This window comes from Phoca vitulina, unplaced genomic scaffold, assembly GCF_004348235.1.
Source record: "Phoca vitulina isolate PV1807 unplaced genomic scaffold, GSC_HSeal_1.0 scaffold45, whole genome shotgun sequence".
Taxonomy (NCBI): domain Eukaryota; kingdom Metazoa; phylum Chordata; class Mammalia; order Carnivora; family Phocidae; genus Phoca; species Phoca vitulina.
In genome coordinates this window covers 5,919,748-5,945,167 of record NW_022589748.1, presented here as the reverse complement: position 1 = coordinate 5,945,167, position 25,420 = coordinate 5,919,748, and the positions used below count along the sequence as shown (strand labels likewise).

Sequence of the window (25,420 nt, the reverse complement as noted above, 5' to 3'; positions counted from 1 at the left end):
AAAAAAAAAAAAAAAAAAAAAGAATCTGCCTTCTGCTCAGGTCATGATCTCAGGGTCCTGGGATCGAGCCCTACATCGGGCTCCCCGCTCAGCGAGGAGTCTGCTTCTTCCTCTCCCTCTGCCCCTCCTCCCTGCTCTCTCTCTCTCTCTCAATATAATCTTAAAATAAATAAATAAATAAATAAATAAATAATCGATCTTTTAACTGACTTCCATTCAATGACCAACTAGATCAACTGTAGGCCTCATTTCCTTTGTAAAACAGACTGAACAATTCATAGCCAATGAATTCTCCTCCATAAGGCACCAATGCATCAGACAATCACTAGAAGTGAACTGTTCCAAAACCTGTTTACGCTAGTTTTATTATTTAATTAAATATCGTGTAAACCAAAGATGAGTGCAAAATGAAAGTGAGATATTGCTTCCATAAAAATTAAACTGAATACTATAAACAGAGCTCCTTAAAAAATAAACTGTTGACGAATTAAATATGAGACAACCATACAGGACTGGGAAGGGGAATCTAAAAGGAGTCTTTATTCATATTACTCATATATGTCTAAATTGTATCAACAGTTTTAGTACACCCTCATAGACAATTGTGGTCAATGCATTATGGATCTGGTTTATGCAAGAAAGAACAGTTGGAACACAAATCAGTGGAACCATTCTCAAAGTAACCCTCACTGCATATTTTAAAGTCCTAGGGATCTTAAAAAAAAGGGGGGGGTGGAGGGCAGAACAACAACAACAAAAAAAAACAGTGCTGAGGCTGCACTTCAGATCAATTTAATCAGAATTTCTAGGATTGATACCTAAACATCGCTATTTTTTAAAGCTCCCCAAGTTTTAAAGCTCCCCAAAGCACACCCAATGCAAACCACTGATCTACACCAAAAGATTAGTGAGAAAAGCATCATCACTTGTCTTACTATAATGTACTTAAATATATGCTTTTTTTTTTTAATGATTTCAAGCTTTAGGTAACTATTTTTAATACTACCAAAAAGTATATAACCAGATCTACTTTGGCCTGACACGTAAAATGAATGGGATTTGAATGCCTTTCTTCTACAAATATCTACAGGTAAGATCTATCAAAGTGACTTAAAGCAAACACTTAAAAACATGTCATTCAATCACTTTTTATTTATTTTTTAATTCAATCACTTTCTAAAAAGCATATCAAGGGACTTTTGCTTCCAGGAAGAAGAAACAGATGTACTTTGCCCCTATTACTTACACAAGTACAACTCAAAACCCTGGACACTTGGATGAGGAAACATAAATAGATGTTCTGAGATGTGAAGAGAAGAAGGCAGACCAGTTAGAAAACTGGGGACCCAAAAAATGAGATGGTGAGGAGTTCCCTAGGTTTTTTGTTTTAGATTTTGTTTGTTGCCTCAAATATCCCAAACCATGAGCTGAAGAAAGCAGAAGAAACCCAAAAACAACAACAGCAGATACAGAAAAGGCCCCAAGAAAAGTCAGCTCTCTTTAGACAAAGGAACAGAAATGAGTCAAACTAGCAACACAAACAACTGTTGGACAAACATCAGAGAAAAACCTGGGACACACCCCCTTCCCCATCAGCAAGGCAGAGTGGGAAGCCTACACTTCCACCCTCCCTCCCCAGGCTTTACCGAGTCACCTCATCACCACAGCTCGTGGGTGTCAGAGAAGCTGGAGTGGAGATTCTGGACCTTCACCTCTGCCAGGCAGGAGAGAGCTCCTCCATGTCGGTGGAGACCACTTGAGAAGGCTAAATCCTCAAGGGGCAGTAAGGAGGCACCTCTTACTTCGCCCCACTGGGGTGGTGTAAGGAAAAGCATTGTGGAGAATCGCGGCCTGGAGGCAACAAGACCACCCTCCTCCCCTGTGGTGTCAGGGGAGGCCAGGAGGGCAGCAGCAAGGAGACATCATTACCCCTCTCGGTCAGGACGGGATCAGCTGAGGCTTAGAGGGGAAATGAAAATCCTACTCAGCGCTAACTAAGATGTCCTCTCCCCTTCAGGGGAAAACTAAGGTCAAGCTGGAAACCAGGACTTCCATCCCAACGTGGTAACACCTTTCTCTTGCCAGAGAGTCAGAGAAATCCAACTAAAAACAGAATGTTTAGGTAAGATCCATAGTCTCAAAACATAATACAGGCATACCTCATTTTACTGTGCTTCACTTTATTGCATTTTTAACAAACTGAAGGTCTGTGGCAGCCCTGAGTCAAGCAAATCTATCCACACCATTTTTCCAAAAGCATTTGCTCACTTCATGTCACTGTGTCACATTCTGGTAATTCTTGCAATACATCCAACTTTTTCATTATTATTGTATTTGTCATGGTGATCATCAGTGATGCATATTTTAACCATAAACTATTTTTAAAGTATATACCCATTTTTTTTAGATGTGATGCTTTTCCATGCTTACTAGATGACAGTGTAGCACAGATGTAACTTTTATATGCACTGGGAAACCAAAAAATTCATTTGAGTTGCTTTATTGTGTATTTGCTTCACTGTCGGGGTCTGGAACAGAACCTGTGGTATCTCCGAGGTATGCCTATACTCAAAAAAATATCCAGGTATCAATCAATATCACTCCTTAGATCAAGAACCAGAAAACTCTCAAACTGAATGGAAAAAGGCAATTAACAGACACCAACACTGAGATAACAGACATGTTAAATAAACTGACAAAGATTTTAAATGCCTACCATAAAAATGCTTCAGCAAACAATTACAAACATGCTTGAAACCAAAGAAAAAATAGAAAAACCACAGCAAAGTCTCAGCCAAGAAATAGAAGATATAAAGAAAAACCAAGAGAAAATTTTAGAATTCAAAAACACAGTATGCAATAACAAAAAATAAAAACTCAAAAACTATAGAAAATTGCTCAAAGAAATTAAAGATGATACTAACAAATGAAAAGACATCAATGTTTATAAAATGGAACACTTAATATTGTTCAGATTTGCGTTCTACCCAAAGAGATCTACGGATTCAAAGCAATTCCTATCAGAATAAAAACTGCCTGTCAGGGAATTGCAGAAATAGACAAATTCACCCTAAAATTTATATGGAATCTCAAGGGACTCCAAATAGCCAAAACAATTTTGAAAGAAATACAACAAAGTTGGAAGACTGACACTTTCTGATTTCAAAACCTATTACAGTAATCAAAAACAGTACAGTACCAGCATAAGGACAAATAGACCAATGGAACAGAATAGAGAGCCCAGAAATAAGCCCTTGTGTATATGGACAAATGATCTTTGACAAGGGTGCCAATACCACTCGGTGGGAAAAAGACAGTCCCTTCAACAAATGTGCTGAGGAAACTGGATATCCACATGCAAAAGAATGAAATTGGTCCATTATTATACATCATACACAAAAATTCAAAATGAATTAAAGGCCTAAACATTAAAACCTAAAATTATAAAATTCCTAGAAAAAAAATAAGGGAAAAGCTTCATGACATTGGATCTGACAATGATTCTTTAAACCAAAAGCACAAAAAGCAAAAGAAAAAAAAACAAATTTGATGGGGCTACATCAAATTAAAAAACTTTTATATATCATAGAACACAATCAAAAGAGTAAAAAGGCAACTTATGAAATGTTTGAAGAAAATGTATGCAAATCAGTGGTTAATGTCCAGAATATACAAAGAATTCTTACAAATGAACAAAAAAAATCAAATAACCTAATTACAAAATGGGCAAAGAACTTCAGTTATTGCCATTTCTCCAAAGAATATATAAGTAAATGGCCAAAAAAACATATGAAAAGATGCTCAACATCAGAAACCATCAGAAAAATACAAATCAAATATAAAATTATATAACTCTTTAAACAACAAAAAAAAACGTAAGAGAAATCTTCAGGATCCAGGGATATATCAAGCAAAAAGTTCTTAGCCTTCACAAAAAAAGCAAGGCATATTAAGGAACAAAGTTATAAATTAGACTGTCTCAAAATTAATTTTTTTTTGCTCTGTGAAAAATGCTGTTAAGAGAATGAAAAGACAAGCTATAGATTGGGAGGAAATATTTACAAACCATATATCCAATAATATACTAGTATCTAGAGTACAATAAGAATTTTTAGAAACTGAACAGTAAAGGTAAAAAACCCAATTAGAAAACAGGCAAAAGACATTTAATGAGAGATATTTAACAAAAGATATTCAGATGAAAAGCAAGCACATGAAAAGATGTTTAACATCGTCAGCTATTAACAGGAAAATGCAAATTAAAGCCACAATGAGAATGTACAATGAATGTACAGCCACTCTGAAGACAGTCTGGTGGCTTCCTAAAAATTAAATATGCTACCCAGCAATTGCGCTCCTGGCATTCATCCCATGGAAAAGAAAACTTACATCTACACCAAAACCTGTACACAAATATTCATAGCAGTTTTATTTATAACAGAAAAAACTGGAAACAATGCAGATGTCCTTCACTGGGGGAATGATTAAAATCCTTACCAGAGAATATTACCCACACACCAAAGGGAACATCATACAACAACCTGGAGGAATCTCCCTCATGTTGAACAAGAAAAGACAATCTCCAAAAGTTAGATAGTACATCATTCCATTTATATAACATGCTTGAGATGACAAAACAGTATGGAGGAAAAAGTACTGGTTCCCAGGAGTCAATGCAGAGGCTGGAGGAAAACGGTGTGGCTATAAAAGGCCAACATGAGAGGTCTTTGGGTAATAGAATTTTTAGTATCTTGACTACATTACTGTCAATATCCTGGTTGTGATATTATACTATATTTTTATAAGATGTTACCTTTAGGGGAAACTAGATAAAGGGCACATAGTATCTCTCTGTATTATTTCATACAACTGCATATGAATCTACTATCATTTCAACAGAAAAAGTTTAATTTTTAAAAAGTTTATTAGGCAATTGCTAGTGGGTTTCACACTTCTCTTGTATTTATCAATTAAGTCTAATAAAAATGATTAAGACTATTAAAAAAGTACATTAGGCAATAATCTTCCCGATTTAATAGATGAGAAAACAATTTTATCGTGTTTCTATATATTGCCCAAAGTCCTATACTACCAATAAATGGCAGAAGCAGAATTAAAACTCAGGTCTGCCAGACTCCCAAAGAGAGTCACAGAGTAATCAATAACGTTTAAGGAATAACTGAACATCTGTTTTAAGCCAGTATTACTGATACAAAAAAAAGACAACACAGTTCTGGTCTTTAGGATCTTATGGTGCTAAAGAGGCACAGACCGGTGAATAATTACAATGCAACTCATTATGTATACACAAGAACAAGTGCATAACTGTTGAGAGAGATCAACTGAGGATTCTTAGAGGGGAGAGGGCAGTCATTAATAAGCAGGGGACTAAGAGACTCAGACAAACCTTTTAACAATAGCACTCTAGTAGTGTCTTATAGCATGGGAAGGTATCATGAATGGCAGCATGGAGACCAATTAGGAGGGCCCTCTAATAAGCCAGAAACAAGATGGTAAGAACAGAACTAAAGCAGGTCCTTTGGGAACACAGATAACCAAGCTGGACAGTGACACCTTACCTATGGTAGGAAATACAAATACATTTGATTGAGGAAGAAGAAATTAACTGCATTTTAGAGATGTTGCATTAGAGGTATCTGTTGAACATCAGGACAGATATCTAACTAGTCAATTAAAAAAAAAAAGAATGAGGCTATGTACCAACCTAATTAAAGAAAGATAATTCAGGGCACCTGGGTGGCTCAGTGGGTTAAGAAACCGACTCTTGATTTCAGCTCAGGTCATGACCTGAGGGTCGTGAGATGGAGTCCCACATTGGGCTCTGAGCTCAGCATGGAGTCTGCTTGGGATTCTATCTCTCCCTCTCCCTCTGCCCCTCCCCCTGCCTGCTCTCTCTAAATAAACGAATGAATGAATGAATGAATGAATGAATGAATAAAATCTTTTGAAAAGAAGGAAAGAGAGAGCTAACTAATAATTTAAATGGAAATACTACAGAGAAGTGTATGTGGTTGTGGTAAAAGAAATTTATTTTACTATATACATATACAGATATAGATATTTTTAAAAAATCTTAGAAAGGGATCACAATCCTGATGATCACGGGAAAGTAATATTCTCCTGTTGCCAATGATTTTGATAATGCATTACTTGAATTTCTTAATTTTTCTTGATCACTAAGACTGATGAAATCATTTTTTCCTAAATGTAAAACAAAAAATGACTGGCTATTAAAGATATCACATAATGTATTTTCTTACAATTGTGGACAAACTTCACAGATGAAATATCTTTCCAACAAATACAAGTTTATATCGAATCATTTGGCCAGCATTTGGAAACAGAGAGAAGGATTTCTTTTTGCCCCCTTTAAAAAATACTGGAGGAAATTTCAAATTAACAGCCCTGTAAAAAGAGTCACTTTTTGGAATAATGTGGAAAAGAATGGTTTAAATTTGTCTTTTAAGCATCCCTGTCCCTTGGTTTACACTAAAGCTTTTTATCTCTCCAGACGAAACTAAACTCATTTGGATGAGTTTTGGAGGGGGAAAAGAAAAGCAAACCTCCAATGTAAGTTTAAAAAAATAAATAATTGGAAAGGAATAAAAGAACAAAAGTTCCAACGAAAATCCCAGAAATCTAGAGCACCATAAGCATGTCAAAAAAAAGACTGAGATTTTTTGTTCCTCTCCCCCCCCCCCCATCGCTAATAAAAGCAAGATATTCTTCAATTAGCTATGGAGCCCTTACATTATTAAGCTTTATGATACACACATGTTTTGGTACATGAAAGCATTCTCTCCTCGTTTTTTTGCTAAAGGAATACTAATATGGTCATTCAGATGAGGCAATTAATTTAACATCCCCCTCCTTTTCCTTTCTGTGAAGATCATTCCTTGAAATGTTTTTCCTCTTTTTAACATTACTTTACTCTCATTCCTTAACTCTGAGTTTCAGATTTCTACGGCAGGACATTCATGGTAAAAGGAAAAGGTTAAGGAGGTAGAACACAGTTTTAATTTATCAAAATTCATAACAATGGGTAACAGGCTGTTCCAAGGAAAGTAATCCACAGAGAAAAAAAGTAAATCCTAAACCAAAATGTTACCTTTCCTGACTCTAATATTTTGGTTATAATAATTTTAAGAGTTAACAATGCAAATGGTTTAAAATGGAGGGTGGGGCGCCTGGGTGGCTCAGTCGGTTAAGTGTCCGACTCTTGATCTCAGCTCAGGTCGGGAACCTCAGGGTTATGAGTTCAATCCGTGCTGGGCGTGGACCATACTTTCAAAAAAATAATAAAATAAATAAATAAAAAATAAAATGGAGGATCTTTTTAAGTAAAAATCCTATATATTTTGATTATATACACATACACATACATGGGTAAAGAACAAGTAATTTTGCTGTCATGAAAACACAGCGGAAACAGATCCATACAGGAAAAAAAACAATGTGGGAAAATGAGCCCTAAGTATACTAACTTCTTTTTTAAACTAGAAGAATGGAAGAGGGATTTTTCAACGTGCTTATGCATATAATCATAAAAAGTAGGGCAACAGTCACCACAATTTCCATCTTGCAACATCACGGCTACCTTCTCTAGGGTCTCAGCTTATCTCGACAGTCAATATCCCAATACTGTCAACACGCAAATCAAGGAAAAAAGGATTTCAAAAAGGAGGCATTTTAGGTTGCCCCTGGAAACCTCATTACTAACCCTATAAATTCCCAACAGAGTAAGTGACATGTAAGGATCCAGAACCAAAAAGATGGTCCTCGTCCCCAGGTAAGTGAAAATACTTCTTCCCCCACAGCCTAGTAATGATATATTAAAACACAGAACTGTAACATCAAAATTTCAGATGCAACCGAAATTCAGGGCTTCCCTAAAAATGTAACCCCACCCCCGCAACAGACAGTAGAGAGACAGTCTTATAAACAGTCTGTCAAAATGATGGGGATTCTTCCTATACCCCAAAACACTGCAAAGCTCTTTTTCTACATTCATGAATGAGTCAAGTCAGCTAACTGAGAGAAAAAAATAAAAACTAGACTAAGCAAACTATAGGTAACGGGAAGTGATTGTCAATTTGTCTCAGAACAGAAAACACATCAAGTTTTGTAACAAATACTCCTCTTGGAAACTATTCTATCTAAAGCAGCGTCGCCTGTCTTTCCAATGAACGCGGTTTCATTATTTTCCTTCTTCAGATTCTGAATCATGCTTCTGGGACCAGGTTTGAAGATTCTTTCCTCGTGGTCAATGGCAACGTCAGACTGTCAGTACAGAGCCTGTGTTTCATCCAAGAATCATTAAGCCAGAGGAAACACATTCACAAACACAACTTCTGGGCTCATTTGAGTCCCTTGGTAGCCAGAGGAGCCTGTCCACAGGAGAAGGCTGGAGGGAGGTGGCAGGTTTCCCTTGGGAAAAGAAAACGTATTGACTTACCTTCTCTGCATACTTGAACTTGACATAGAACCAGCTTGACTTGATCATTGTCTCACCTCCTGCCCTCAGAGGAAAAGATGATGGAAAAAATAAAAAGGAAAAGAAAAACGAAACAAACCAAAACAGTACAATGCTGAAGAAAAAGCAGTGTTTCCGGCAAAGGCTTCTTTCAGATGCTGAGCTTTCCAAAGGATGCCATGTATTCAAAGGCAGGAGGGGCAAAGGAGAGAGAAGTAGGAAAATGCACTATTTCAAACCTGGCCTCCTTCCCCTTTTAAGTTCCCGTACACCTTCCCTTAGCGCCTAAGACACTGTGTGTGATCCTGCAGCCGCCAGAACCGCCCTCCAGGACTGCCTGCTGAGCTGCCTGCTCTTCGCTCCCTCCGGCTCCCTCCCTCCGTGTTGCTCTCTTGGCTGGCTGACAAGAGAATTCCTCAAATGGGCTTCAGCTGCCTTCCTCACAAATGGCACATGTCCGGAAAGGCAGGAGGCAGGCCCTGGCCCAGACCCTCCCAGAAGGACAGCCTCCTCCTCCCACCCCTACCCCCATGGGGATGAATAATGAACTCCAGCACTCCCCCTCAGGACTCAGATTAACACCTGGCCAAACATTACTCTGACAAGAGCCTGCGTCCAGATAAAGGACTCTGCCACAGCTTTAACCCCATGGTCCCCAAAACAAGATCAGGAGGTGACCTTTCTCCACGGCTACAGAAGATTACAACACTAGAAACAGTCCAGTCTCTTTAGCAAAAAGTGAATAAGAATCCATTTTAAATTCTCCAGCTGAAACAACGTCTTTTGACCTCTTGTAGCCAGAGAAAGAGAAACTGGGCCAGCTTTCTCTTGCTATTCCCTTTTACTTCTACTAGCTGCCAAAACAGCTCCTGGTATTCAGCCTCAGGAACCAACAGCCTGGAAAATGATTGACACTTAGACATACATTTTTTTTTCCAGAAACGTAAAGACAGTGTTTTTATTTTTGTTTTACTACTATTAACCCATTAAACTTTTCAAGATTTCAAGAAATAAAAAAAAAACCATGAAACAGAATCACAGCACCTATTTTACAAGATGCAAGAAAGAGAAGAAATGGAGAATGAGGGGAGAAATCCCTGAGCATGGCTCCAGCAGGTGTGAGCACGCCGCCCCCCTGCACCACTGTGCTAGGGACAGCACCCTGCCAGTCAGGCACGTGGGAAACCGCCAGCCCCAAAATATTTAACAGTATGTCAGCACATCTCTTGTCCTTACTTCCCAGACCCCTACCCCCAAGTAATAAATATTTATTCAATACTAAATAATTGAGATTCACCTGGATTTAAAAGCACATTCTATAGGGCACCGTATACTACCCTCACCTGCAGAGAGAAACAGGTGAGTTTTCATCATCAGCTTCCACCTTTCAAAGTGGTTTGAAAGAAAGTCTGAAATATTTTACCACTCAGCTGCTCTGTGCCCACTTTTATTCCAAAGGATGAATGGGGCAATGAAGCCTCTATGCTGTTCTAACGAGTAACCTTTCCTGCCAATCAGGAGGAGCAAAGTCTACACGGGGTTTAGCTCCCTTTCACATCTGCAAATGACCAGGAGTACGTGTGGACCATCATCATTCCCCGACCTTTGTGTCATAGAAGCTCCAACCCTTCCTCCTCCCTACAGACCCTTCCTTCGAGGCCCATCATGCTTTCCTAGTGAAGGTGTTTGAGGGCAGAACCTTTGCGGAGGCCTACATGTCATTTACTGAACGTCTTGATGGAGAAGGAATATGCTTCCATTTTGGAAGCTGCTATCAACGCACCGTGAAGCTAAGCAGCGGCTTCATTTTAGCTTTCCCAATTCTAGAAGCGATTATCACTGAAAAGCCCCCTTGAAAAACTCTACCCCTACATCACAATAATCACAAACCTTCCCATAATGTTTTTGAAGAAGTCTTTTCCTCCACAGGCTCCCAAACACCCTTAATACTATCTCAGCAGAGCAGGCACACAAGTGCACAAGCAAAATTCTGTACTGAGATTGACAGCAAGTGTGTCAAAACTCATCCCCTCACACGCACGGACAATAAAGGATCTCAGTGCATTCTAATTTGAGTTGGTAGTGAGGATATAAATCACTTCGGAGGTAGGAAATAGAGTGAATGAATGGAGTTCATACCTGAAGGCCACTAATTTCTCTGAGAACAATGGCTCAATTCTTACTGGCCCCTCTCCCTTCCCTGCATCTTTCCAGCATCTAGAACACCTTTATATCCCCCTATTACATCACCTAACTCACATTCTCTGATCCTTTGGATTGGCACTTAGCTATCACTTCCTCCAAGAAGCTTTCCTTACCCTCATCCCTGAGTCTGGGTCACGTGCATCTATCACATACTTAACTTCTTCCCCCCTTCGTAGCACTTCTCATACAATGTTCTTTTTGCCCATTTACTTCTCTGCATCTCCCTCTGAAGTAGAGGCCTCTCCCGAGCAAGTCCCCAGCCTCCCTCAATCACATTCACAGCCTGTGACTTGGGACTGGTGCCTGGACACAGCTAATGCTCAGTCAGTTTTTGATGGATGGGATGGCGGGGGCGGGTTGGGGGGGAGGATTAGATCACATGGCATGAATGGACCTGAGACAATGCATTAAAGTCCTTAGCATGTTTTCTCTAGCACAGTAAGTTCCTGATAAATTTTTGCTAAGATTGCAGCCTTCCGTGGGGACAGTTTGGAACTGCTACCAAGGGGACAAAGAGAGCCACTTGGTAAATGGACTGATGGACAACACTGGAAAATCCTTCAGATACTGAGGCCCACTATAATATCTATATAACATTATGTAATCTACATAAACTGTAACATTCCAGACAGAGTTTTAATTCTCTCAAGTGGAACACAGAAGCTCAAGAGGGCAGACAGCTGACATGTTCCTGAAGGAAGTGGCAGGAGGACAAGAACTTTTAGGAACTGTGTGCGCCAGTAAGAAAAGCAGTGAGGGGTTCCCATTTAACAAGGCTGGGTGAGGGAAGAGGTGAGGCCAGAGGCGCCTGTGGTCTGAAAAGAAGGTGAGGTGTACAGGGTTTCACCGGACAGAGGGAATGGGGAGGATAAAGGAAACTGCCTGATCATGGACCAACTGTACTTACAGACATGATGGCAAGACATTCTGTGTTCAGGGACAAGATTATGGAACATCATTTCCTCATGATGTTCCCCCTTTTACTATAAATCCAAATGCTCATGGAGAAGAAGAAAAAGTAAGATAACGTAAGATTCCAAACAGCTAGAATTTGGTAATCAAGTATTTGGACTCATTTGTAGGTTTAGTGGATATTCTAATTGGGAAGGGACTTTAAAAGCTCATGAAAATCAATAGCATCTAACTTTTAGCATGAGGCCCCCCTTTTAATTAAAAAGAAATAATGAAGTCCTCACTTGATAACATACTAAATTTTAGCAGGCATTCATTAATTGAAGAAACACAAAATATAAGAATTTAATAATGTTTTTTAATGAATTTCTATTTTACTAACCATCCCTTCTAGAAACACCTAAAAATAATAGGCACACAAGGACATGCTGCATGTGACCTACTTAGTGTCCTGATAAAGACCGTGCCTCCCAGACTGGGAAGTGACCTGGATCAAAGACCACAGTGATGAAAAGAGTGAAGCCCAGAGAGGTACAGTGACTTCACCACGGTCTCACAAGGACTGTGGTTAAGCTGGTCTAGGAGTCTTCCTAGCTCCTGAGCCTAGCTTCAGGCTATTGCACGTAAGTGCATCCTGAGAATACCGGTAAGGCTACAACGGTGTTACACATTTCTGGTCACAGAGCATGATCACGGAACAGACAGAATTAATAACAGAGTACAAATTCTCTTAGAGTCCAGGGGAGATAAGATAAAATTACTATTTATTTTATCCCCGCAAATTATCTAATATTTGCATGAATATAAGGCATCGCCTAACGGGACATAAGGAAGGAGATGAGCATCAATTCCAGAGGCAGATTTCTGGTTGTGTTTGTTTAAAGCATCTTAAAAGAGGGGAAGGACGAGAACTGATGGAGGCAGGGCAAAAGGGCTACGCTGAGAGAGTGCAATGCAACAGGCGGTGGTTGCCCACAAGAGCTTTAGAGACAGAGGGACCTCCGGTCCGCTGCTGGCCACGCCACACGCTGGGTGCAACTGCAAGCTCGTTCTCTCTCTCAGCCTCAAGTCCCCCATCTGTACACTGAGACTCATCAAACCTTCCTTAAAATGGGCCCGTGTTTGTAAAGCAGTTAACACAGCTCAAGGCTCACGACTGAGCTTGACAAAAAGGTAACGGCAGTGTCACCTACAACTACAGTACAACCTCCTACCCTTTGCTTAGTAGCTACTATCAGCTGGAAGCACAATCCAAATTTCACCTCCTAGACTTCCAAGTCAGAACCTCCACCTGCTGTAGCAGAGCCTTAATCACACTCTGATCACGTTCAAAGCCTGTCTTGCCAGAAGGAAGGGGCACGAAGAGCTGGGAAGACACCGTAAGGCTACCTAGCTCCCTGGTGAACGCAAGTAGAAGAAGATGCCATGGCTTGTGAGCTGCAAGGCAATCATCTCCAACAATAGCAGCATGTTCCCTAAGAGAAACAGGACTGCTTTTGTATCCTCCATGTCTCCTGGAGAATTAAAAGTCCACAAAAACATACACAGAAATATAACAAACTAGCAACTGAGTTCTTTTAATATCTCTGAAACCATCACCAAGACAGGCTTTCCACAGCAACTCATTTTCATTTTCTGACATAAACTCCTGCTCCTTCCAACTCCCACCAGCCTTGTTTTGTTTCCTTTTAAACAGACGTTTACTGTTTGAAGGGGGCAGTCTGTGTGGAGGACTCCTTCAGCTGCACTAAACAGACTCCATTTCCATCCCAGCTGCACTTGGAACACACCATTTCCTCTGGCAGAGCATCTGAACGCTCGTTACGACAGGCTGAAGAGGTATGATGGGCGCTCGAGGACTTGCCCTGTTCTCAGCAAACAGGCCTGGTCACAGCTCTTATAAAACATTCGAAAGGACTCATTACCTGTCATCCAACCTTCGTATGTGGTGTTTCCTTTGCTGGGAAAGACCCTTCCTCTTTTCTTCAACCCTCCTTGTCCCTGCCCAACTAAGCACATGCATACATGCACATGCTTTGCATGCAACACACACACACACACACGCCCCCCACCACCACCACCTTGGCTTAACTCACAATTCTCATCTCAGACCTCAAATCCTGACAAAAGCTTCCCTTCGCCCTCCAAGAAGGCGTTTGCAAATGAAACTGTTCAGAAGTTTAGCTTAGCAGCAAAGCTTCAAATTATTTGAACACAAATTACAAAGAGATACAGCTGACTTGTAAACAGAAAGATTTTTATCCTACTCTCCTGCTTCCAGTAGCAGAAAAAAAAAAAAACCACATGTTCTTTCCTACTCATTACACTCCATGATAAATGTGTTCTTCCTTAAACCCTTAGGGGAAAGGAGAAATGCACATCAGCTGAGCATTTCAGGAGACAGACATCATGCCTGTGTTATCTGCATCTGACCTCCTCTCTGCTCCTAAGAGGCACAGGGCCTCACAGGAAAAAAGCCAAGGCCCACTGCCAAGAACAGACTCAAATGGCAGCACTCCAAGCTAAGTAGTTTCCAGAGTCCTTGAGGGAATCAGGCCAAAGTCCCACCTAGGATTTTCAAGGTGGGAAAAAGTTCTCAACAGACACCAAAGCCATCTTGTAGGAAGACTAGAGGATGAGAACAGCCTCCCCACAGGTCAGGTCCAGGCTCCTTGTCCCTCTAAAGAGTCCACTCCTGGATAATGTTCCTCTCCTGTCATAACTATTATCTGGGCAAGCAAACTCAAGCTATCCCAGAGTTAGATACATGAATAATGACCTATATTATGCACTGAAGTATAGCAAATAATGCTCAATTTCTGAACCAATTACCTTCATAGAGGTGAACTTTAATACTTAGAATTCCTTGAGGTTGTGAGGTTGTATGAGCTTTGTTATTTTTTTTTTTCCTTAAAACTTTCCAAAAAGCCCTCAGAAAGGTCAAATTGTTTAAGACTGAGTTAAAGGCAGGAAACCAATAATCCTCTTTTGAGAGGGAGAGCTAAACAGAGCTTTACAACATGGTCTCTGTCTATACAAGCAATATGTTAAGGAACTTCTATTTATTCATTTTTCTGTTATAGAAATATGTTCAGTTGGATAAACTAGCTGAATAAATTGTCTCTGTCTGACATTAAGGGCCATGGAAATTTGAACTTAAAGTAATTCAGACACTGTCCATACTTTCATTGATATATATGGAAAAGACAACTGAAACCCATACAGAAGGAAAGGTATATATTTGAAGGAAATTATCAAAATATACTGAGGTTACAACTAGTAACAGGATCAATGTTGAAGAGATTTTTCTAAAAGGCTCCTAAGAATAGATACACTATAATTTACTTTAAAATATAAACATATCCAAGCTCTGATCCAATCACCTTGTCTATATCTAAAACACATGTATCTAAAACATTAAAAACCAAGAGACAAAGGCAGCATCCTCTCCCTTGGATTTCAGAGCCTGACAAAGATGAAGGGGTTATATATTTCACATAAGCCACATTCCAGATTCCTGACTAAGTGTTCCATCAAAAACTCCACACCAACAGGATCTAATTCTTTCCAGTTATAATAGAGCATTTTTTAGAGACACTGGTAAGCAAGCACGAAACGTAAAAGCTTGTACAAACATAATGCAACATCTGACGGAGAAAAAGAGATAACCAGCAGCCCCTCCTAAAGGAGTCAGCACAAGCATAGAGAGCACTGACCATGATCCAGGAGAATATGAGAATGAGCTACACATACACAGACAGAAACAGAGCTATCCCTTCCTGAAATGACGTGGCAGTCTGGTTGGGGAGACTGATGATACACATAGGAAGTGACTTATGACCTCTTATTACAAAACAACAAATCCCGCAAGTTCAAATCAATACACCACACACAGAAGTTGATGAGTATCTAGAAGGCAATAAGAGAGAGATGAGAAGTGGATGAGAAAGACTTGCTATGAAAAAGGAGCTTGGAAAAAAAATACGGAAGCTGAATTAGTCAAGGAAAGGAACAAGACATTCCAGGTAGACATAAAACACCTACGAAGCAAAAGATAAAACTGAAATTCTGCTCTTTCCCATCAATATAAATTTCACTGATAAACTCTGTTCGTGTTCACATTTCTGCATCAAACGCCTTTGAAAAATGGCTGCTTCTGAAGTTTGACATCGTCTTTTTATAAAAATGTGTGAATGTATGCACACACTTCTAAACAGCTCTACTCATATACCTACTTCCTTTACACACAGAATTACATAGATAAATGGCAACCAAGTTATTTTAACTGGTTTTGCAGTACGAATTCAGAATGATTATAATTACAGCTTCTCTTTTAAAATGAGGTTTTGTTCTTTAATATTCATTGACTACTAGCTTGCTTCCCACACACAACACATTATTTACCCTACAGTGGCTTGGTGCATCAATTATGGTAATAGTTTGTGAATAACATTCACATTATGGAAAAATGAGCCTGGTTACTTAGCTCTCCCTCTGGAAAACTGTCACAAACATACGTATCATCTGTCTCTACTTAGAGTACAGCAATTAGTAATTATAGCTGTATATACTTTTGTGAGGGGAAAACAGATCTGAGATGTCATGTTTCCAAATGTTCTTAGGATATTGTCTAAAATTATTGTTTGAACTCTAGTTGAAAAAGAGAAGATGCATTTTGACAAAATGAAAAGCCATCACTAATAGCATATTGGATATGGAAAGGTAGACACAGCACCTTACAAATGACACCACCTCTTGAACAATTCCTTCTTCAAGCAGATCAGACTAGATACGAATAAGCCACGGTCAGTGGGAGACCTGAATACTGCACTGTGAGCAAGACAGACCTGAATTCAAGCCCGTCTTAACCGTTCTCTAGCTCAGTTAAGCAGTTATTTACTGAGGCCTACTTTATACCAGACACAGAACCTGGTGCTGTAGAAACCTTAAAAATGATATAAAATAACTTTTTCAAGAAGGTTACCTTGTAGTAAAGGAACTAGAAACATGCCAATATAATTAGTGCAAAGTACACAGATTTTTTAAGACTTTCAAGATACAAAAATAGTTCAGAGAAGAAAATTATTTCTGTTGGCAGAGAAAGGAGGTAAGAGAGAGCTCTGCCACGGCATGAACTGCTGCACCGCGATGACAACAGGATATTAGAGTTCATGATTTCTAAGGAAGAGCAAACCTGGTTAACAACAGGGCCAAGATCTGAACATGAGAATGGGCACTCAAGAGGAAGCAGGGGTGAAGGCTAGAGGGAAAGAGGCCAAAACCTGAGCAGCTTGGGTTTTGATGGTCATCTGCATGGATATTTAAATTGCCCAGGTCATACATTACTTAACTTCTTTAACTCCCAATCTGTAATGACTACTCATTTGTAAAATGAAGAAAATAGAATACTTCCAAGAATTTTTGAGAGGACTGATTAAGATTATCCTGCAAGTAACTTGCATTAGTTTCTGACACCAGTAGGCTCCCTATAGCTCTTGAGACATTATTGCAACCAAGAAAATGACTTTTTTAGAAAAAAGGCAATTGGAACAAGAGTTCTTTTTTTTTTTTTTTTTTTTTTTTTTTTAGATTTTTTATTTATTTGAGAGAGAGAGAGAGCACAAGCAGGTAGAGCAGCAGGCAGAGGGAGAAGCAGGCTCCCGGCCGAGCAAGAAGCCCGATGTGGGACTCGATCCCAGGATCCCGGGATCATGACCTGAGCCGAAGGCAGACGTCTAACGACTGAGCCACCCAGGCACCCCTGGAACAAGAGTTCTTAAAAGGAAAAAGGGAACAGCAGTCATTGTAGGGGGGATGGGGAAGACAGCATGAAAAATAATCTGCCATCATGGATTTTTTTTCTTCCATGGTGCCCTAAAAGACTGATCACTTGAGGGTCTAGGATTTCAGAGGCAATGGACAAAATTTGGAATGATTGATTATGAAGAGGAAGCCTGTATAGATGGAATGTGAGAATTTACAATGTAGCCCAGGACAGCTCTGGATGACATATCACAGAGGCATCTAGGATAGGGGTCCTCTCCAAATGTCATTTCTCACAGTGTTACCCCAGCCTTTCCCTGTAAAATGCCAAAGAGAGACAGGCTACCAAAGAGCAATCCAGGCACCCTGCCTATCTGAGGATGACTAATTACTCTTCCAAGAACTCTTTACTAAAGATCTAATCCAGTGGCTCTCAAAGTACACATCGCCAGACCAGAAGCATCAACACCCAGAATTTGTTAAAAGCCTAAATTTCCGGGGTGCCTGGGCGGCACAGTCGGTTGAGTGTCCAACTCCTAGTTTCGGCTCAGGTCACGATATCAGGGTCATGAGATCAAGCCCCACGTTGGGTTCCACACTCAGCACAGAGTCTGCTTGGGATCTCTCCCCCTCTTCCTCTGCCCCTCCTGCTCTTGCTTTCTAAATCTTAAAAAAAAAAAAAATAGGGCAGAAATTCTCAGGCCCTCCCAGACCTACAGAATCAGAAACCTTGGGTAGGAGGGTAGGGCCCAGCAATCTGTTCAACGAGCCTTCTAGGTGATTCTGATGCTGGTTAAAGTCTGAGAATCACTGATCTAGTGTGATCTCCTAGTTGCAGAGTGAAGGAACCTGAGGCCCAGAGAGAAGGTCACAGGTCTCCACCATCTCCAGACTCCTAGCCCTTTGTTCTCTTCTCTGTACTACACTGCCTGTGTAGACACCTAAGCAATAGATATGCCCCGGCTGCATGCTTTTAGCTCTGCCTCTCTGCCCCAATGTGCCCTAGCATGGCTCCAGTGGAGGTGTTTTCTGCAAGCAGGGCAAATAGGAGAGAAGCCAAAAAGCCCACGGCTCAGTTACCATGGGATGGCACCGAAGCAACTACAGATTCCTGTTCTAAAACAGAGGTCCTCAACCTTTTCCAGTAAAGGAAACAATTCAGGAATTAGGAAACACTTCAGGTTTGCAGGCCATACTTATGTCACAATTATTCAACTCCGCCATTATAGCTCACAAGTGGCCACAGAAAAAAACATAAAAAAAGGGACATAGCTATGTTCCAAACAAAACTCTATTTGCCAAAACAGACAACAGATCAGGTTTGTCCATCGGGCTGAGGTTTGCGGACTCCTGTTGCAGAATATGTCTAACACAAAACAGGTATTCTATAAATACGTAGTTGAATGAATACCTAAATACGAGAGGGGTCTGGTTGCTGCTGTTCCCTACATTCATCAGTGGCTCCTGTGTTCACTCTTCTTCCTTTTTTCATACTTCAGCATCAGGACTGGTACCTGCACCTGCTCGTGTAGGCTACACCTGCAGAAGGATGGAAGACTGGGGTGGGGGGCAAAAATCTAGACCATGCCTCTTGCCAACTCACACACCCTAACCCAGGGCTCCTCTGCCAGGAAAAGGGGAGACTTTTGTGATGCGTGCAAAGGCACAGGGTGCTCACCAAACCTGTGCCCACAGAACTGAATCCACCTGGGGAGGGTTGTTCTCTAACTTGTACATAAATACCCTCTCTTCTACTCTCTTTTCACTCTTCGTCTGGACCCCAGGATACTTATTAACAATTACTGGACACTCATACCGGCAGTTCTCCAGACCATGAGTAATCTCCACATAATTTTGATTTTAAACCCTTATCAGTATCAAAAACTTTTTTAAGCATATTCCTCCCAATATGTATATAGCTACTTCTGTGGCACTGATGGACTGTACGTATTACAAAACATACAAATAAATATCAGGGCAATATACAGATAAAATGAATACAGTTTTTACTGTTTTACCCAACATAATGACATTCACTGTCATTTCAAGGTACAACTTCCACTGAGGGCAAGGTAAATCATTAATGATCATGGATATAAACCTCAGTTCCCAATTGCTTTTATAATTTAAATCTTCTTACTACATACGATTCTGTAGTTGCGGTCTATACTTGTAACATGGGCGATAAGGAGCTTGTAAAAATAATGGCAATATAAGCTCTACAACTTTCCTGCTGTCTCCCTATGCTTATGTTACCTAATTCCACAGTTAATTTGAAGGAATTTTTAAAAATCACTTGTCCTTTTTGTGAGGGTTAAAGTAAATAGTGTAACCTGGTAACACACTTTCTGACCCACACAAACTGGAACATGTCCCACAACATGGGGAGAACAAAAGGGTAAAGGCTGAAGGAATCTGACATTTTGTGAAACGTCCACTCCCCCTTCCGGACACCTGCCACACCCTTATGGGCACTGACTGTCCCACAGATAGTAGACTGCCAGATCATATACTAAATCAATAATGTTCCACGTGTCTTCCCTAAAGATAATAAATCTAAACATAATTTCTACTATTTTGCCCTGTGTACCAATGGATCATCCTAAAAATCCTACGGGGGTAGGAGGGAAGCATGAACCCCACCTTGGACAGCTCCCTCCAGGTCAGTGTTTCTCAACTACAGGTGTCCTAGGTCCTAACATCAATTTAGTGGGTGATCACCACCATGTAAGTATGCACAGATGTGTGCGTGTGTGTGTGTGTGCGTGTTAGTGAAAGAGGACAGAAAAGGAGATGCTACAGTGTGTGTTAGTGAAAGAGAACAGAAAAGGAGATGTTAGTGTACTGTGTGCACTAAGTTATCATTTGAAAAAACTCTGTTTCAGGTTTATATGTAAGCATGGGTGTGCTCATGCATTTGTGCATGTGCATACGTAAGCACATACACTTGACCATGGCAGAAACTGTGTGGACTGGGACAAAAAAAATTTGAAAGCTATACTCCAGACAAAAGAATATGGAAACTCCTTGGAGATGCCAGGACAATTTGTATGGTCAAAATGCTAGGTGAAGAAAGAGAGAGAAGGCAAAGAAGTGGTATGGCATTTTGGAAACTACCCTAGGCTTAAATCAGATTTGCATCTGAATGCCAGTTCTATACTTCCCAGGTGCATAATTAGGGAAGACACAATCTCCAGGCCTTTGCTTCTTTACCTAAAATGTGGAGGTAACAATACCTATCTTATGAGGTTGTTAGGAGCTACTGGAAATCACGGAGGTGCCTAGAGAGAACCAGGCATATAGGAGATATTAATAGCAGAGGATTCTTCCCTGAGAGAAGCACAGAACCCTGTTAAGGAATCTCAGTTAAACGAAATGAAATTAAACAAAATATAGCATAGATCAGCACAGGAGAAAGAATGGTTCAGAGTGTACTGTATTCGAACTGGCAAGCCCTCTTTGGTAGCAAAAGAGATGATGTTTCCTAAAGAAACACAGATGTTGAGAAACATGTAATAGCACTCTCCCTCCCAATCACCCTCCAACTCAAATACATACCCTTGAGGGCACAGTAAATAAAAGCAAAAGAAACAAAGGAATGAAATATAGTTTAGAAGAAAAAAAAACAGCCTCTCATAATCTCTAGCTTCCTGTAGCACAGCTTTCATTATTCATGAAGATAATTTGTAAGCAATATGCAAAATGTATTTACTTGGAAATCCATATGGTGTTACAGAACAATTGCAAATCGAACTGTCTGGGAGCTCCACTTAAGAGCTGTTCCAGCCATCACAATGGGTTCTTTATAATCTCCAAAATCCATTTGGTTTATCTAAAAGCTAGATTAGCTTTAATAATCCTAAAATCCTAGAGTCCAAACATGAAAGCCTTGGTCTGTGCATACTTAGGACCAAAAGTGCCACTAATGATTGAACTTGGACCACTTGATTTTCTCAAATAGCCCACAGTGTCTAGACCTAGTTGGGACACTGACCAGTTTTGTGACCTTGAGGAAAGCAAAACTCTCTCAGCTTCTCTTTCCACGTCTATAAAATAAGGAAGTTGTCCAAAAATAGCAATTGAACTGACAGTCCTATTTTATTTGACCAGCACATTACCTTTTTTAAAATGGTTTTGATTGCCTGAAGGGACAAGCACTGCAGTTTGCCCCAGGTCCCACCTCTCTCGATTACATCAGAAGGAACAGCAACACAATTATGCTATCTGCTCCAGCACCTGAGGACATTGCAAGGGCTCCCCATCTAGCTATAAAATTCTAATTGCAATGGGAAAAATGATGGTAAAAGAAAGAGGAAGAATGAAGTAACCCACATCTAACTTTAAAAACTTTGATTTTATTAAGAACACTGTCGAACTGTGCTTAAGGATCCACCAACAAATCAGCAGACATTCTGGATTCCCTGCAATTCACTCTATGAAACATCCATCAGAAGTAAGCAGCAGCAAATGCGTAACGGAGGCTGAACCAATCATGCGTTACTGGGACGGGCTCCTGGGTTCTAGCAACCACAGGCCAAACCCCACGGATAAAAGGCTGAGAGATACATGAGAGAGAGAGATTGAGGGGCAGGCCACCACGCCTGGACTCCAAAGTAGGAATTTACTGAGAGCCAAAACAATTCCTGTTTTAGGGGGTAAGTCTTTGGGGGATTCTTCTATTATTTTATTCAGGCCTCTCTTCAGCAACTGAGTTGAAGTTAAGTACTCAGTAAAGTTAGTGGAAGAACAGAGGACAAGTTGACATTTCTGTGAAAACATTTCTACAAAAAAGTTCTAATGACGAAACACACAAAGAATTCTAGTATCCCCGCCTGCAGGTCCCACCTCAGGCCAGCTACCCTTGCAATGAGTGGGAAATGAACAGAAGGCTGGGTCTGCCCAGATGTGGAAGAGCATTCCAGCTGCTGAACACAACCTGTTTGCAATTTTCTACTCAACCACCAGAATGAAAACACAAACCCTCAGAAAAACAGGCCTTTAAACTTCCTCCTGACTGCTGTTAGTGGTTTCTTTAATCTTTTAAGCTCTTGGGCTTAATAGAGCAGCGGCTCGGCTGTTATACTGTTGCTGAAGACAGGAGGGGGGAGGGGGGGACACACTAAGTTCAGAAACATGGATTTCCATTCCGCCAGAATCCAGACTAAAATGGAAGACAAAAGGAACACAAAAGTAAATGGCATTAGAAATAGAGAGGCCGAGGGGTTTGATGGGGGCACCAGAAGTACTAGGGCGCTGACCGCATTGCTCGTCACTCCTCACCCCACCAGCCTCCAGTGCCAACACTAAGTACCTTCCTTTCAGGACAAGCTCTCTTAACAAGAGTTGTTATCGAACAACATCGTGACAGGTTTCATGTAAATAAAATACATGAACTCTTCTTTAGAAAATGCCACTGATTTAGGATCAGGAAGAGGGAAATTCAAAAATGTAAATGTTCTCACAGTTACATAACTTTAGAATAGAAAGACTGTAATGGCTGTCTAAGGCAATGACCCCCCCAAATGATCCATCAGAGAACCCTAACTGGCAGAGAACAGTGAATCCAAAACAAGGGGACTCCTTTCTGTGGCCTGGTGTTAGCGTATTTCTTTCAGATTTGGCGTCCTCATCACTATATATATCATCTGAATTCCTTTTAGTCCTCAATATGTTTCCTTAAATGTATAAAATTAATGTTTTGGCAAAAACCTCAGGTAAAATAGATAAGGAAGGAAGGCAGGAAGATACGCCTGCTGGGTTCACACGGAGGCTTTATATGGCTCCTAACGCACCGCCACGTTTCCCACAACAACACACAACGGGGAATCATGATCTAGTCTAACAGTACAATTCCGATGACTGGGCAACTACGACCCAGAGAGGCACAATCTCATGCCCAAGGTCACACGAATTATACAACGAAGCCACCATGAAGATTGCCAGTTATGTGCAGTGCACTTTTCACAGTATTTCTCTGCACTTAGGATTCAGAAAGAGAAGTAAATGAAAACGCTGGCTATTGAAGAATTTGTCTCCTCACCCCAAATTGTCTAAACCTTGCAGAAAGTTGAGGGGGAGTCCCAGTCTGCTGTTGCTGCCTGTCAACTAGCTCCAATTGGCATCACATTAACATTTTAATAATTTAGTGAGCACTCAGCATTACTTTCATTTTTTTTTAAATTTGGTATCATTTTTTATCTTTATACCAGGAAGTATGAGTAGCACAAAAATATTTAAAAGCAAAAAAAAAAATTTTTTTTTTTAAAAAAGCAAACACCGCAAGTATAAATTTATACTTTCACACTTCAACAGTTTTTGGAAGAGAAAAAAAATGTAAATATTATCAACATAAAAAGTCTCAATCCTTAGAAATAAGAAACTGCCATAAAAGTACAGAAAAAGATAATTTACTAGTAAGGTACCTAGAAAGTAAGATCTGAGCACTATCTCTTTGGATAAATCTAAGTAGAAACACAAAATTTTAAATAACTAAAACAGTCTGCTTTTCCTTATTTCTAAATAAAATTCAAGGTCTTTAAATAAATTTTCCAGATTTGGGGAAGGGGGCAGTTCTTCTAATACGCCCAACTATAATTAGTTAAGAGTTAAAGTCACATTTTTCTCTGTGAAATAACTAAACTCCTCCTTTTTCTTACTATTCATTGGCTAATGGATACCCCCTAATGAATTCCTGTTAAAGGGGATATCAGCTAAAAGCATACATCTCAATGCAAGTCCCAGAGGAACAATGAAAACCCAGCTGCCATTTTGGAATTGCCTCTTCTGATCATTCTCCCCATAGTCATTTTAAAAACCATAAAAGTGTTCATTATCCCACTGGTTGTTTCTCAAACAGCCTTAGTTAATTCACTGTGTGGATTTAGTGAGTCCTCAAAGGAACCAAGTAAAAAGTGATGGCTACTATCCACTCTAGATGAGCTCATTGTACTTATTCTCAGCTCTCGATGACTCTAGGTACACTATCAAGTAGCACGGGGCTCTACCTACCTCTGCAATTTCAGAGCACAGACTGATGAAATCAAAATGCAATCCTGATCAGAAGGCAAAGAATTCAGAAACTACAGTCCTCCTATTTTCTACACAATGAAAAATTACAATGCTATTCTGGAAACAAAAAGGCCTAAAGACACAAGAAATTTGATCACATGATATTCTCAACATCTAACTTAGCTCAATCAAGAAATATTGGAAGTTAATATGATCAAGGTTCTCAAAATCAAGATGTTCTAGCATAAGCCCTGAATTCATACCAGATAAAAAGAAGCTTCTGGAAGTCTAGCTCCACGGTAGCAGTTCAAAGAACCTAAGAACATGGGGTGCTTGGGTGGTACAGTCAGTTGAGCGTCCAACTCTTGGTTTCACCTCAGGTCATGATCTCAGGGTCATGAGATCGAGCCCTGTGTCAGGCTCCATGCTCAGCGTGGTGTCTGTTTGAGATTCTCTCTCCCTCTGCCCCTCCCCTCCACTGTCTCTCAAATAAATAAATGTCTCGTGCTGTCTCTCAAATAAATAAATCTTTTAAAAAAATAAAAAGAACCTAAGAACAAACCAAAAACCATATTCTGGAAAATTAAAATGAGTGGACCTGTGATTGGAGGAGGAACAGATAATCAGAACTTATAACTGGCTACAACTGCTGATGAGCAAATTTAGGATATCATTTTAAAGAGACTCCTCCTGGCAATTTTGTAAAACTATTTTTCCTGAGCTGAAGACAAGTAAAAATGAAACAATATTGAACTCTCACTAAAATAAGTACTGGAAGCAATTATTGTTGGAACTTAGAAAAATTCTTCCTTGCACATTTACTACCATACTCACTGTTATAATCTTCTCCAAATCTGTCCTTTCTAAGCTAATTTGTATACAACTCAACATCAAAAATAAATATATAAATAAATAAATAATCCAATTAAAAATGGGCAGAAGACAAGAACAGACATTTCTCCAAAGAAGATATACAGATGGCCAGCAGATACATGGAAAGATGCGCATCACCACTTATCATCAGGGAAATACAAATCA

The 25,420-nt window shown here is 40.0% G+C and overlaps 1 protein-coding gene across 3 annotated transcripts in view; it reads right to left on the bottom strand.

Moving 5' to 3' along the window:
* The window catches only part of AUTS2 (activator of transcription and developmental regulator AUTS2), a 1,108,223-nt gene that overhangs the window by 750,314 nt on the left and 332,489 nt on the right, over positions 1-25,420 (bottom strand). The window contains exon 1 of one of the 3 annotated variants that reach the window (XM_032430789.1): positions 8,477-11,050. The exons of the other annotated variants lie outside the window; for them this stretch is intronic. Within the exon in view, the coding sequence (XP_032286680.1) occupies positions 8,477-8,524 (48 nt within the window). The 5' untranslated portion in view covers positions 8,525-11,050. Of the gene's footprint in view, positions 1-8,476; positions 11,051-25,420 lie in introns of those variants that run through there. 3 annotated transcript variants of the gene reach the window in all.